Raw genomic sequence first — 15,637 nt, 5'->3', positions numbered from 1 at the left:
GTATTGTACTTAGTGGGATAGACTGGATGGAAGCAGATAAGATGTTTTCCCAGACTGGGGGAGTCCAGAACCAGGGAACACAATTTATAATAAAGGGGAAGTCACTGGGCTCTGAGAAGTTTTTTTTTAAAACTCAGATGGTCTTGAACTTTTGGAATTCTCTACCGTGGGGGGTTTTGCCAGCTCTGTCTTTGTTTAAGATAGAAATTTCTGATTACAAATGACGTATAGGGTTATGGGGAAGGGTGAGGGTAAAAGGTATTGAAGTGTGCACACAATCGTTTTGAATGGCGGGACAACTCAATGGCCTGAGTGGCCTACTCCTGTTTCTATGAGCTGGACATTGATAGAATGGAAGATTTACAGCTGGAGAATTCTACACATTGGTGACAGGGTTCTCGGAAAGCAAACTAGTACAGTATATACCACCCGCCACCAGAGGGGAGTCCAAAATACAGGAGCATCCCACTGTCAGGCCAGCTTGACCCCCCTTCACAAGAAAAGGATATAAACCAATGTAATCTCATTAACATGACGTCAGTGATACCCTGGATGTGTTTGTGGCTGAGAATTGTCAGATGGCACACAAGTTGCTCCTTGGAACAAGCCACTTACATAAAAATTCATGGCCAGTGTGACTTCATTGGAAATGGAATAGGACGGTCACCCATTCCTTGCAAGCAGAAGTCCAGTTCCAGATAATGCATTTTGTTCTGATGGTCCAGGACATCCTTGGTCTTCGCCTGCACTGGTCCTCTAAGAGCTGTCTATAGCAAGGCCAGTGGTTTTGGAATCTGAGCATTATTCTGCTTCTCCTTGGGGGATCTTTCTCTGGTTGTCCTTCTTGCTGCTGTCCAGCAGCTGCTGGAAGTTGCTGTTCTTGATGGGTTTGGTGACAAAATTGCAATTTCTTTGACATTGTCATTGTATGTAAGAATCCTCCAAGCACAGGTTCCATCTCACATGCATAAGCTGATATCTGTGGGGAATGTCAAAATTAGAACACCAAATCAGTAAGGGTACCCCTGATCACTCTCAGCATCACCATGAAGTGAGATGGTGCAGTGCGTTATGGAGGCTTTGCAAAGAGATCAATGTCATTCCTCGACATGGAGCTCTAAACTATGTCACCTTCTCCATATGTGTGTTACAGATCCAACGTGCTAATGCTACATTGGGTAGTGAAATTCAGGCACTGGTCCACCATAAAAGCACTCCCTTCCAAAAACATCCGCCCTTGAACATCTTTGAGCATATCATCCCATCCTTATAATTAGGTGTGAAAACGTGACAGCTTCGAATATTTGTCTTCCAATGGCAGGTATGAGAAGTGATGTACAAATTGCAAAGCAAGTTAAGACTTAAGCTTGTGTCTGCATAGCTTTATATATGTGACATGACAGGGGTCAATTATGCAAAATTATAATGGTCATAATTACTTAAGGCTATCATTTTTCATAATAATTCTTGTCAAAAAAAAAGGACTTTCCGTTAAATGAAATTTGGTGATAGTTAGAGTTGTATTAAACAGTCGGTAGATGCATGATTAATCCGATTACCTGGAACAGGGCCAAAAATCCACAGAATTGTTCTTTGTCCATGAAGTGAAAAACAGTAATTTACTCCAGCCAGTCTGCCTGTGATGGCATATGTTTTGTCTTGTTTTTGCATGATTTGGCTTTGGTGCAAAGTTGGCAAGATTTAAACCTACATTCTTGTCGATGTGTTGCTGACTGTGCCTGAGATGATTGCTGATCTACACCAATCCTTCATGTTTCCCATTGTGTGCCTGCAAGCTTCCTATCTCCTTCCATGTTCTGAGATTTTACATTTTTATCTTAAATTGTCCCTTTCACTATTATCATTCCTTCAGTGACTCAGTCCAATGTACTCTTAGCATAGGACTGAATGGACTGACCATTTAATAACCAAACCTTCAGGACTGAACGTGTCCGGCACCACAGACTGACTTGAAGAGGCCGCCCCAACCGAGAAAAGCCCAGCCCTGGCCTTGTGTCTCTGCATCACTCTGGTGTGCATGTGATCCCCAGACTGATTGCAGTGGGACCAATCATGGTGCAACCCAGACTGCAAAGACACTGATTTCCAGCCTCTGGTCAGACCATGTGACTGACCGTGATCATCCAACTGGACTGAGACTGAGACCACATGAGCCTATTGACTTACAGTGGTAGCATCACTTTACTGACCACAGTCCCTGGTTCACTCCACTTCACTTCACTTCACTAAGCACTTCAAATATGCTCCTTTGGTTTTGTTTGCTCTTAATTTGCTGGCGCATGCTGTAAGAGTGGTACAGATGGTACAAAGATCAGCAAGGCAGCCCTTTGTGTGGAGCCACAGAAAATAGGGGAGATACTAAATGAATATTTTGCATCAGTATTTACTGTGGAAAAGGATATGAAAGATATAGACTGTAGGGAAATAGATGGTGACATCTTGCAAAATGTCCAGATTACAGAGGAGGAAGTGCTGGATGTCTTGAAATGGTTAAAAGTGGATAAATCCCCAGGACCTGATCAGGTGTACCCGAGAACTCTGTGGGAAGCTAGAGAAGTGATTGCTGGGTCTCTTGCTGAGATATTTGTATCATCGATAGTCACAAGGAACGATAGGAACTATAGGGAACCTATAAGCCAGGGAACTATAGACCAGTGAGCCTGACCTCAGTGGTGGGCAAGTTGTTGGAAGAAATATGAGGGACAGGATGTACATGTATTTGGAAAGGCAAGGACTGATTCGGGATATTCAACATGGCTTTGAATCCTGTCTCACAAACTTGATTGAGTTTTTTGAAGAAGTAACAAAGAAGATTGATGAGGGCAGAGCAGTAGATGTGATCTATATGGACTTCAGTAAGGCGTTCGACAAGGTTCCCCATGGGAGACTGATTAGCAAGGTTAGATCTCACGGAATACAGGGAGAAGTAGCCATTTGGATACAGAACTGGCTCAAAGGTAGAAGACAGAGGGTGATGGTGGAGGTTGTTTTTCAGAATGGAGGCCTGTGCTGGGTCCTCTACTTTTTGTCATTTACATAAATAATTTGGATGCAAGCATAAGAGGTACAGTTAGTAAGTTTGCAGATGATACCAAAATTGGAGGTGTAGTGGACAGCGAAGAGGGTTACCTCAGATCACAACAGGATCTGGACCAGATGGGCCAATGGGCTGAGAAGTGGCAGATGGAGTTTAATTCAGATAAATGCGAGGTGCTGCATTTTGGGAAAGCAAATCTTAGCAGGACTTATACACTTAATGGTAAGGTTCTAGGGTGTGTTGCTGAACAAAGAGACCTTGGAGTGCAGGTTCCTAGCTCCTTGAAAGTGGAGTCGCAGGTAGATAGGATAGTGAAGAAGGCGTTTGTTATGCTTTCTTTTATTGGTCAGAGTATTGAGTACAGGAGTTGGGAGGTCATGTTGTGACATTGGTTAGGCCACTGTCGGAATATTGCGTGCAATTCTGGTCTACTTCCTATTGGAAAGATGTTATGAAACTTGAAAGAGTTCAGAAAAGATTTACAAGGATGTTGCCAGGGTTGGAGGATCTGAGCTACAGGGGGAGGCTGAACAGGCTGGGGCTGTTTTCCCTTGACCGTCGGAGGCTGAGGGGTGACCTTATAGAGGTTTACAAAATTATGAGGGGCATGGATAGGATAAATAGGCAAAGTCTTTTCCCTGGGTCAGGGAGTCCAGAACTAGAGGGCATAGGTTTAGGGTGAGAGGGGAAAGATATAAAAGAGACCTAAGGAGCAACTTTTTTCATGCAGAGGGTGGTCCGTGTATGGAATGAGCTGTCAGAGGAAGTGGTGGAGGCTGTTACAATTGCAACATTTAAGAGGCAATTGGATGGGTATATGAATAGGAAGGGTTTGGAGGGGTATGGGCCGGGTGCTGGCAGGTGGGACTAGATTGGGTTGGGATATCTGGTCGGCATGGACGGGTTGGACCGAAGGGTCTGTTTCCATACTGTACACCTCTGTGACTCTATAAGTGACATGGCCACCCCCTTATCTGTTTAGTACTGTCAGCATGAGAAACTGCTTGCCTCCCACCTCTGTACAAAAGAACAGTGCAAGCCAGCGAAGCAGCCAGCCTGCAAGTTAGTACTGCAGAGCCTATGCATTATAAATCACTGTTGGGTACAGAGGCTGGCTGCGTCAAGTCAGCACAAAGTGAATGAGTGCTAAAAGCCATAAGATACACTCTGTTTAGATGCATGCAATGCTTGTGTACCCCTGGGCAAAAGCAAGCTGGCAGAAGCAAGCAAGTCGTAAGCATCTCTGTACTCTGAAGTCAAGTCCTAGAGAGCTGAGGTTGTGTAGGATTTGGTTTGTAAACAGCTATGTGACATGTTGAGGCTAGTGTTTTGGTGATGCTGTCTTGTGTGGAGGAAGCGGGGGGGAACGACTTCTGACATCCATACCAGGAGTTGATACCATCTCATTTCTCAGGGAAGGAGAGAAAGTTGTGAGCTACATAGTAATGAGATGAGATTAGCTAATAATAAGATGCAAAATATAAAATTATGAAGGGATAAGGTAGAAGCAGGGATGTTGTTTCCACTGGCAGGTGCAACTGGATCTAGGGGGCATAGCCTCAAAATAAGGGAGAGCAGATTTAGGACTGATTTGAGGAGGAACATCACCACTCAAAGGGTTGTGAATCTGTGGAATTCTAATTATTAGATTAGATTCCCTACCGTGTGGAACCAGGCCCTTCTGCCCTCCGAAGAGCAACCCACCCCCCTCTGACTAATGCACCTAATACTATGGGCAATTTAATGTGGCCAATTCACCTGACCTGCACATCTTTGGACTGTGGGAGGAAGCTGGAGCACCCAGAGGAAACCAGACATGGAGAGAATGTGCAAACTCCACACAGACAGTTGCCCAAGGCTGGAATCAAACCTGGGAGCCTGGTGCCAGCCACTGTGCCACCCTTAAAAAAGAAAGCATGGTCAGTGAAGCAGTTGAGTCTGCCTAGTTGAATGTCTTTAAGGCAAAGATAGATTTTTGAACAGTAAAGATATTAAGGATTATGGTGAGAGGGTGGGTACGTGAAGCTGAGTCCATGAAAAGATCAGCCATGATCTTATTGAATGATGGAGCAGGCTCCATGGGTCACATGGCCTACACCTATCTCTTATGTTCTTATGAAATCAAGTAGTTGCTGCTCACACTAGCAAGATTGAGAATCTGCCTTTTAAATCCAAAGGGCTTTTCTCAGTCAGGAATCATCTGATTTTTTTTTTCTCTCTTTTCATTTTTGCCATTTTCTCTCACCTTTCTTACCATTGCCCATCCCATTCAAAACAATAGAAAACTCTTGCTATATAGAAGGTCAGATGCTGGAAATTCCAAGGTGGCGATCTTACCTTTTGATTCCCCAAACCTTGCCATTTGCTCAAAGGCTAATTTGAGTAGTATGACAGAGTACTCATCACTGAATGATAAGGGAATGCCTGAATGATTGCAGCTCCAATAGTACTCAGGCTCAATACAGAGTAAAGCTGTCTGTTTGATTGGCATCCCATTGACCAGAAGCAACAGTGATAACATTGCATTTCAACCACAGGATGTTCGACAGCAACTCAGAGGTTCCTTCAGTGGCACCTTCCGAACCCTCTATTTTGACACCAATCTAACTTGTCAGTGCATCATTGCTCCTTCACTTCATTGTCCTGGAACACCCTCCCTTACAACACCACAGCAATTTATAAACCTTCTCACTTCTCAATGCTAATAATGGATGGCCAGTAAGTGCTGGCCTTGTCCAAACCTCATGAACAAATCATCACAAACCATTATTCAGGCAGTATTTCTTTCAGAAACCATTTTGTTCAGATGTGGTATGCATTTAAATTCCTCAAATACGCTTCCAGCAGGTGAAACCCATGACAAGAGTGACCATATATCAAATTTTGCTATTTAACGTGTTGAAGATTTATGCTGATGATACCAAGCTCTAACGTTCCATCTCCTCCCATTACTCCAATACTGCGTCTGAAGTGTCAGATTGTACATGAAACCATAAGAAATAGGGAGAGGAATGGACTGTTCAGCCTCTCAATTTTGTGCCATCATTCAAAAGGATCATGGCTGATCCAACACAGTACATGTCCACTTTGCTACCCTTTCCCTATAATCCTTCATTCTCCTACTGATCAAGAATCTTATCTGTCTCAGCCTTAAATATTCACAACGATTCTACTCCGTCAGCTCTACATGGCAAGGAGTTCCAAAAACATTCAACTCTCTGAGAGAAAGAAATTCCTTCTCATCTCCATCTTAAACTGGCACTACTTTATTCTGAAACAATGTCCTCTAGTCCTACACTCTTCCATAAGAGGAAAACACCCACACAGTGTTTACACTGACAAGTCCCTTAAGAATCTTCTATGTTTCAATTCTTCTATTCTTCTAAACTCCATCTGGTATTCAATCTTGCATTTCTTCTACTTAAAATTATGGTTAGCCATCATAACGTGTATAACAAAAACAGAAATTGCTGGAGAAAGCCACCAGGTTTGGCAGCATTTGTGAGGAAAATAAAGCAGAGTTAACGTTTTGAGTCTGGTGACTCTTCATCAGAACTCCTTTCTGAATCCTGATAACTAGCTTCAACACACCATATCACTGTTGGCATTGTTTTGTCTAATTCAGGGCTTCCCAAAGTAGTGTCATGTAATGAAGTGGAGCTGAGAAACTGAAATTTTGGGGTTGTGAATTTTGAGGCAGCAATTGCTGAATCCGATTCCCTCTCTCCAGTGGGAAACACCTGTTTAATTTGCTAAAGTCTTGTGTTGGTATGGGCATGGATTTACTTATTACCTAGTAAGGTAACGAAACGTCTGGAAATGAACCTTTCAGCTCAGTGAGCAAACCTACATCCATAGATTTATTTTTTTCTTGTTTCCAATGCCAGTGTATTGAAGAAATACCTGGCAATGCTATCAATCCATTTTTGTGAAACAACTATACTCCAGTTTGGTCAAAATATTCAGCAGTTTGAAGTAAGCTATAAGACTGTGACCAAGAAAACAAAGTCACATCTTATCCTATTAACACCCACACAGGCAAGTTAAACATCCACAATGTGCTCATTTTGTTGGCCTTTTCATATTGCTACTTTTAAGCTCAGTATTTGAAGAAACCTGAAGTAATTCAAATAGTCTTTAGGACTCCATTCCATCTCTAGTCACTGACCACAATCTAAACAACTAAATTGTTGTACTAATTGGCACCAGAACAGTTTCTCTTTGTAGTGTTAGACTAGCAGTCCCTCAGACAAGCAGAATATATCTGTCAGCAGGTAATCTTCTCCTCTGGACAGAATAGGTTGACTGAAGAGACTTGTTGTCCCTCCTGTCCGGTTGTAATACTTCACGTTTTGCTGCTAAATTAATAGTGACTTTAATAACACTTGTATTAATGTGTAAATCATCCAACATGTGACAAGGAAAAGATAACCTGTGAAGTGCGAATTGTTATAAACTACTGAATAATTTGCACCACTTTGCTGTTTGTCATGCCAAAAAAGCAGCTCCCTGAGAGTTTCATGAAATGTCTATGTTTGCACACTGTTGGAATTTTATTTGACACCAACCGAAGCTGCTGTTTGACAGTGTGAGTACCTTGCTATTGAGGATATTTTTGCTTTTGTAATGTCACTTAATCTCTCTGACCTAGGAGGAAAGTAAACAAAACTGTGGCATTTCATTCTTATAGCTAATAAATAAATTGTTTGGGATTTTAAAATTTCAACTTTAATAAACTTGCATTTCATTTCTTTTTTTTTTATTTTGCTTTTTCTGGATATGATGACACTAATTCATTCTCCTTCCATATATTTCATTTGTCTTTCTCCATCCTTAAATCTCCATAAGACCATCGGAGCAGAAATTAGGTCATTTGGCCCATCGAGTCTGCTCTGCCATTCAATCATGGCAGATAGGTTTTTCAACCCCATTCTCCTCCTTTCTCCATGTAACCTTTGATCCCCTTGGCAGTCAAGAACTTATGTATCTCTTTTTTAAATACACTCAATGACATGGCCTCCACAGCCCTCTGTGGCAATGAATTCCATAGATTCACCACTCTGACGAAAGAAGTTTCTCCTTATCTCAGTTCTAAAGGTCCCTTTATTCTAAGGCTGTGCCCTCAGGTCCTCATCTCTCCTGCCAGTGGAAACTTCTTCCCAACGTCCACTCTGCCCAGGCCATTCAGTATTCTAATAAGTTTTAATCAGATCCCGCCTCACCCTTCTAAACTCCAAGTATAGTCCCAGAGTCCTCAAATGTTTCTCATATCTCACTGGTTAAGGAGAGACACTGTTGGTTTCAAATATTTAACAACAGCCTGTAACTGTCACTGGGTTATTTCATCTTGCATTTCTGTAAGCGAACAAGTCAAAAAGGATTTTGAGCTAAGTAGTGGGAGAAAAACTTGCAGGACCCACCAGAAGATACACCTCTCCTGCAAAACCTCCACCAATGTGAATGTGTCCATAAGCTTTTAATTGAATTGCTACAGACCTTCACTAGACTCTGCAAGTTTGAGCAGCTACAATGCAAGGTTAACACCTGATTCCCTGAAAGTATTACCTCATTTTGTTCCTTAAGATTATTTCACTGCTTACCCAAAATGATTTTTGTTCTGGTCATTTCCTATCTTCACTGGTAGGACATGTCCAGATCAACACATTCAATTTTAGTCCAGGTACACCATAGCCAGCTGCAAATGAGATTAGCCTTGCAGCTGTTGATTTGCAATTCCTGTCATCTTACTGTTGGAGATGTAATTGTATTTTCTTAGCAGCAACTTGTGCGATTTATCTTTTATCGTATTGCTGAACAATCGACTTGGAGTTTAGTAAACGTAGAAAGAATGGCCTTTGATGACTTGCCTCCATTACTTTCTCATTTACAGATGTAAATCCCTTCTCAAGTGGTTTCTACTGATACCGGTCAACATGTCAAATCTTCATTGATACTAACTGCCATATGTTAAGATTTGACTACGCTTCTTAAAATGATGCTGATTACACTTTTATTAAACTGACTTCCTTGCAACAGTTCTTTCTGCTTCCTAATATGGACATGAAGCTAATGAATTGTGCTGTCCATAAAACTAGGCAACCAATGCTAACATGGAGTATAATGCAGTGAATTGATGTAGCAAATTGTGTTTGGGCCTCTTTTATGCATTAGTGAGAAATCTCCTGAGAATTATGTTATTGTCATTGAAGTGTGTGGTACATTGCAAACCACTTCCGCAAATACATGAGAAGCTGCGTTAATATGATAGTGTGTCTTTCTTAGGCAGATGCATGGTTATTTCAAACTGTCTTTCAGTCAGGCACAGGTTTTTGAGCAGGAAGCCAAGCCATTTGCAACTAATGCATTGCAATAAATATAATTTGATACTTTGGTGTCACTGTTATCTGAAATAAATAGGAATATTGAGCATCAAGATACACCAAATATTTGTCATTAACATAAGTTTATTGAGAAAATTAGATGAAGAGACGTTGTTTACAACTTTAGAATCAAACGACAAAATAATTATTTCGTCATATTACACACCTTCAACAAATGTGGCCTGTGAAAAAATCATAATCCATAAACAGAAGGAGCTGCCTGAATGACATCAAATTGATTCCTTTTGGTTCATCATTTGACCAAGTCATTAAATTGTATTAATGTTGGGTGTATTAATCATGAATTCCTCCCTCAGTTGTATACTTATCTCTGCTTGTAATAGACTTGAAGTCTGAATTATAATGTGCTTCTATTACACAACTGAGGCACTTTGTTACAAAATTAAAATATAAACCACTGTTAGACCCAGAGGCTGGACATTACAAGATTTTATAGCTTTTAATATTTTTAATGTATGATAATTTCCCCAATATAATACATTTTTTATTTAGCTTGTCAGTCCTTCTTTATCATCGTAACCATTTGTTTTATTTTGTTTGTGCTGTTCTATAATTCAGTTTTTAATTTGATTATCCTTTTATGTTTGGATACCTTTATTGAATTGTACTTTGTTTGTCTTCACCTGCTTCAGGTCACTTTCTTTTTCCTTCTTAATGCCATTCCTCAGGTGAAGGGACAGAAGTCCTCTGTGACCTCTGCTTATTAACAGTTACTAGGAGATACTTGTATGACCCAAGCAATTTTCTAACAGAATCGACAAGATTCCCAACTACTTGTGCATGCTGCTGAACTATAGCAAGCAACTCTCCAAGCAACTTTCCTGAAATGTATATGGATAACTCACCATTTCTAGAGAAGTAATTTAAAATAAATGGGGTCAAAAATTCAGTAAATTTAATGCCAACCTTAAATTCACAGAAAGATCTGTCGTAATTGTAAGTGTGGCCAAGAAGAACATGATGTCCTCACTGGTAATGAAGAAGACAAGAAAGTGGGCAAACTTTTTGAGGATACAAAATACACAAGTCTCATTGCAAAACTTAAAACCGATGGTATCCCTGTTTACAAACGCAATACGGTAACACTCACCAACCCTATAGCAGCCAAGAAAGATGTATCCATCAAGACTGTTACGTATGAGTGGGCTCCACCGGTCCAAAATCAAGCTTTGGTAAGTGCATAATAAATAAATGTCACTTTTATGTAACTCTATCTATTCTCAAAAGTGGTATCGTTAATTACTTCTGTTGTAAGTGAAAGAAAATTCTGACTTGTATACTCTTTTTGAAAAGAAATCTTCAAATTGTCATTATGGTTTACTGGTAACTAATAACTCTCTGTTTTTTTTTTGATACTAAAGCAGTGACCATATCAATAATTACATGCATCTCAAGAAATTTTAGATTAAAAATTACTTTGGCTTTGGGGGGAAAAGATTTACTCATCTAACTGTATTTGATAGCATAACAATGTCCTTTAACTTTTCCGTGGAAGCCAGTATTGTTTGGCTTTTTGCCATTCCAGAAGTACTTACATCACAACAGCTGCAGATTTTATCTTGTTTTATCTAGAGCTGGAAAATTATCATCTAATAAAAATGCTTATGGAAGGTTTAATTCAGTCAGTCCAGCAGGGTGATGATTTGGAAAACCGCTTTGTTTTATACTTGGACAGTGCAGTTAGTTGCTTTGTGTGTTTGTTCGGAGGCAAATAAGGGAAAGACTTGTCTTGCTTGAGTCACAAACTTGGAAAGCTGTGATATCCAACTAATTCTTTCCTTTTGAAGGCTGTGCGATACATGGAACTGCTACCAAAGGAGAAGCAGCCGGTTGCTGGCTCAGAGGGAGCTCAGTATCGAAAGAAGCAGTTGGCTAAGCAGTTGCCTGCACATGATCAAGATCCTTCAAAATGCCATGAGTTGTCTGTTAATGAGGTGAAACAGATGGAGCAGTTTGTGAAGAAATACAAGAATGAAGCTCTTGGTGTTGGTGACATCAAACTCCCAGATGAAATGGAAGCACAGTCTAAAGAACAAGAAAAACCTGATGCTGGTGAAAGAAGTACCACAGTTGCTGTTGGATCAGTGGCTGGACAACTAGCGACAAAATATGTAAGTATCAAAATTATATCGATATGGTGGAGCTTAAAGTTTATAGACATTACCTTTTCAGACTGGCTCAATATTTGTAAGCTGCAGAGTTCTAAACAAACTATTCTGAATGGAAACTCTAGCATCTGTCTGTAAATAATGAGTCTAGACTATTTTCTTTTCACTGCAATGATATAAATCTTCTCAAAGGATGTGGTATTAAAATTCAACTGTTTTAATAACCTGAAGTATTTTGAAAATATTTACATTTACACTTGGATCACTATGATTTTAAGCGACTCCTGTTTTATCAATTACAAAATGATCTGCCCTCCTATTTTCCATGTGTAGATTTGCAAATAGTGTGCTTTCACATTTTAAGGCTGTATGTATATTGTGTCAGAGGATGATGGTAAGACTTGGTCCAAAGTTGATTTGATTTCTTTTGACAACTTGTTTTTCTTCCAGCACTGCCTCATTAATGCATGTTTGAGTTTCATGCTTGGGTTCTAAGACAAAACTATACTTTGACTGTCCCTGTAAGCGCAAATATCTTTAAAATACCTTGCTTACCCCTTTTTATTTAGTTGCATGATCAAGTGATTATGCTTCACCATAGGGCAGTAATCTTGCCTCAGGGAGGCATTGGAAAATAAAATAAAATCTTGAGTTCACTTACCTGGAGATGAGGCTGATGGCCAGCCATCTGTACGTCATGTCCTAACTGAAAGGTTAACAAATGTAATGTAGTCACTTATCAACTTTTACTTGCTTTTGTATGGTGTGGGTATGTGTGAGAGAGAAAGAAAAAGAGAGAGAGATATAAGGCACTACATAAGTACAAACTCCTATTCAATTCGCTTTCTCTTGCTCTCCCCTCTGCACCCAGTGAAATAAATAAACAAGCTGATTCTAATTACATTGCAATTGAGATATTGTACTTCTTAAACAGTGAGGGCTCTAGAAAACATTCACTGGACAAATGACATGCAGCTGCTGTTTGTTTCATGTCCTCTGACTCAACCTCTCTATTTTCACTTTCTTTATCTTTTCTTGCTCTCTCATGCTCTCTTTTCCTTCCTTCGTTCCTCTCTGTCTGTCTGTGTGTGTGTCTCTCTCTCTCTCTCTCTCTCTCTCTCTCTTGCACATACACACCACCTGGGTGAGGCTGGATGAACTGGCTCCCCTGCTTGGTCACCTGCCCCCTGGGTTTGTCACACCATGTTTAATTTTAATTTTACATAAAAGTGCCCTTCTGCTTGAATACCTTTCTCACAGACGAAAACAACCTAGGTTTTAAAAGGCATCATTTTAATTGGGCTATCTTGAGTTAACAAAAGAGGAAATGTGTTACTTACTAAATGTGAGAAGAACTAAGAACAAAATATGCATATATAGGGATTAGGAATAAGAAGTGAGTCCAAAAAAATGTTTGAAGCAGGATATACAAATCAGTATATACAAATCAGTTTCTCAGTTGTAACTGCCAGTAATATTGCATGTCTCTGGTAGCATTCATGTTGACATTCTGAGATTCTCAGCTTTGCAAGTTAATTGAAATCCCTTTTTTTTCTGGTTCATTTCAACAGTGGCTGGCTGGCAACCTTTCCTTACATGCAGTGCATGCTGTTTAATGGGTGTTCTTAAAGCTATGACCTTCAAAATACATTAATCCACATACTAATATGTCAGGCCACCAACATACACAGGCCAGGGTTGAAATTCATTTTTTGTACATCTCTGGAAGAGCAAAACAATCCCTGTAGGGATTGCTTCTGCGAGGAAAGAGTTGGGTAGTCAGCCTCTCATTATCTCTTCCTTTTTAATCCTTCTATTCGAAGTCTGCTTGCCTCTATAAAGGTATGACATTCCATGAATCTGTACAGGACTCTTCCAGATAGTCACTAAAATATCTCTATTTACTTTTTCATCTCCTTGAAAAGGTGGCTCCGTGGTTAGCATTGCTGCCTCACAGTGCAAGGTGCCCGATTCCACCCTCAGGAGACTGTGTCGAATTTGCACATTTTTTTCTGTGTTTGCCTGGCTTTCCTCCGGGTGCTCTGGCTTCCTCCCACAGTCCAAAGATGTGTGGGTTAGGTGGATTGGCCATGCTAAATTGCCCAGAGTGTCCAGGGATGTGTTGGCTAGTTGGATTAGCCATGGGAAATGCAGGGATACAGGGAAGGGATTGGGAGTGGGGTGGACTCAATGGGCTGAATGACTACAGAGTACAGGGATTCTATGATTTTCTGAAATTACATCCCCTGTTATCTTTTGGATATACTATTCCTCTTTTTAAAAAGAAAACATGAGAATTACAAGTTTAACATGACCAAAGGTGAACCAGGAATGTGATCCTTCATCTTAACACCTGCAAGTATGATGGGATCTTAGTTGTACATAAATATAATGTGTTGGTGTGTATAGCTATTAACAGATAGTCACTAAAATATCTCTATTTACTTTTTCATCTCCTTGAAAAGGTGGCTCCGTGGTTAGCATTGCTGTCCTACTACTTTATGAAATTTAAATCTTTGTAACCAAAAAACCTTGTTTTTAGATGTTTTATTTGTAGTGCTGATAACACTGGCTTGAAGTTGCAGAAAGAAATTAAGGGAGTTGAATAACACTCTGTAACGTTCAGTTCATGATGTGGGTTATGCCAATCGAGTAAACAAGAGGAGGGCAAGCTTGGAAAGGGAGAGGGTTGTAGGTATTGGAGGGTTGGAATCATAGGTGAGGTGGGTGGGAGTTGCTGAAGGAATTTAGGGATTGTAACCAGGAAAAGTATGGTTAGGGTCCAAGTTTCAAATATGAATTGCAGTGGAGAAAGGGCAGTCTCCAAGCCCACAAACAAATGCTAATATAGCATCAGGTCACTATAGTAAAACCAATGCCATGGAGGCTACTTTGGGCTTGGTCAATGATCAATGATGATCTGGCAGAATGGAGTTAATATGTATTCATGTGAGTTGCTTGCCTTCCTTGTTGACAGTAATCCATAAACCTGGTTTCTCTGAGCACAGACTGATGGTGCCAGCTACCTTTCCCTTCCTTTCTTGTAGTGCAGTGGTGTTTAACGTCTGTTGTCAAAGCTATAAACTTCAGAGCACACTGGTCCACATACTAACATGTCAGACTGTTAATGCACACAGGCAAACCCCTCTTGGAAAAGATATCAATCAACGTTTAGACCTCTTATTCATTTTTTGCAAAATGCCTGTTGCCTGACTCTGGTTTGGAGTAATGCCACCTCTATAACACCTTAATTAATTTGTGAAGCAGCAACCTTCAATCAGGATTGTGTGTGTATGCTTCCTACCCCAATTCTGGAGATGAGTATGGCTGTTCAGGAAGCCTGCAATGCAGCCCAATCTCCAGGCGTTAATCTCTAATCTCATAGATTTCTATATTCTAACTGAAATTAAAAACTTTTGTAATGGAAAGCATAAGGTCATTTTCAAATTCTTTTCTTAGGAATTTTTGTTTGAAGTTGCTGCTGTGGAAGGAGCATTGAACCAGTAAATTACCTTTGGTTATGTCTCCTTTTATAGTTGTAAATTGGATACAAAGCAACCAGAGTTGATTCGGGAGCTTGAACATTCCATTTATATACTGTAGATAAATGAATAATTCCACTGCTTTTTTTTTCATTTTTCAAACAAAAAATGGGATTGCTTGTTAGAACGAGGCCTGCACTGCTAATTCATTTTTACTAGAACTCAAAAAAATTGTTTTGAGCAATTTTGTGAATTCACTATACCCACAACTCTGCATTCTAATTTCTATTTAACATTATATCAGGACTGTGGATGGCTGTCCCATTTAATTTGTTCTGATTCAAATCCAAGGGCTGATTTAATAACTGAATAGGCAAATGTTTTACGTGGTCGAGTGAAATGCTTCATATTTGGGAACAGCAGTAATGTTTCTCCATTAATAAGAGGAGAATGGAAAACCATCTCCCAGCTTGATAGAGAAATTCTTGTTTATTGTTCACTCTATTGTTTGCAGTGTCAGTGATTGATCCTTTCCTCCAATACTGCTTCAGCAGTGACAAATTTTCCACATTAAAATGGCACTCTTCT

General features: G+C 40.1%; 1 protein-coding gene across 1 annotated transcript in view; it reads left to right on the top strand.

The window, feature by feature from the left end:
- tes (testis derived transcript (3 LIM domains)) overlaps positions 1–15,637 on the top strand; it is a 52,788-nt gene that overhangs the window by 19,811 nt on the left and 17,340 nt on the right. Inside the window, exons 3-4 of the mRNA XM_043709558.2 lie at positions 10,379–10,631; positions 11,247–11,570. Coding sequence (XP_043565493.2) covers positions 10,379–10,631; positions 11,247–11,570 — 577 coding nt within the window. The remainder of the gene's footprint in view (positions 1–10,378; positions 10,632–11,246; positions 11,571–15,637) is intronic.

Source organism: Chiloscyllium plagiosum, unplaced genomic scaffold (genome assembly GCF_037043375.1).
Source record: "Chiloscyllium plagiosum isolate Xiang-an unplaced genomic scaffold, Cpla_swu_hap1 HiC_scaffold_19, whole genome shotgun sequence".
Classification (NCBI taxonomy): domain Eukaryota; kingdom Metazoa; phylum Chordata; class Chondrichthyes; order Orectolobiformes; family Hemiscylliidae; genus Chiloscyllium; species Chiloscyllium plagiosum.
The sequence above is the reverse complement of the archived record's forward strand: the minus strand, read 5'-3'. Positions and strand labels throughout refer to the sequence as shown.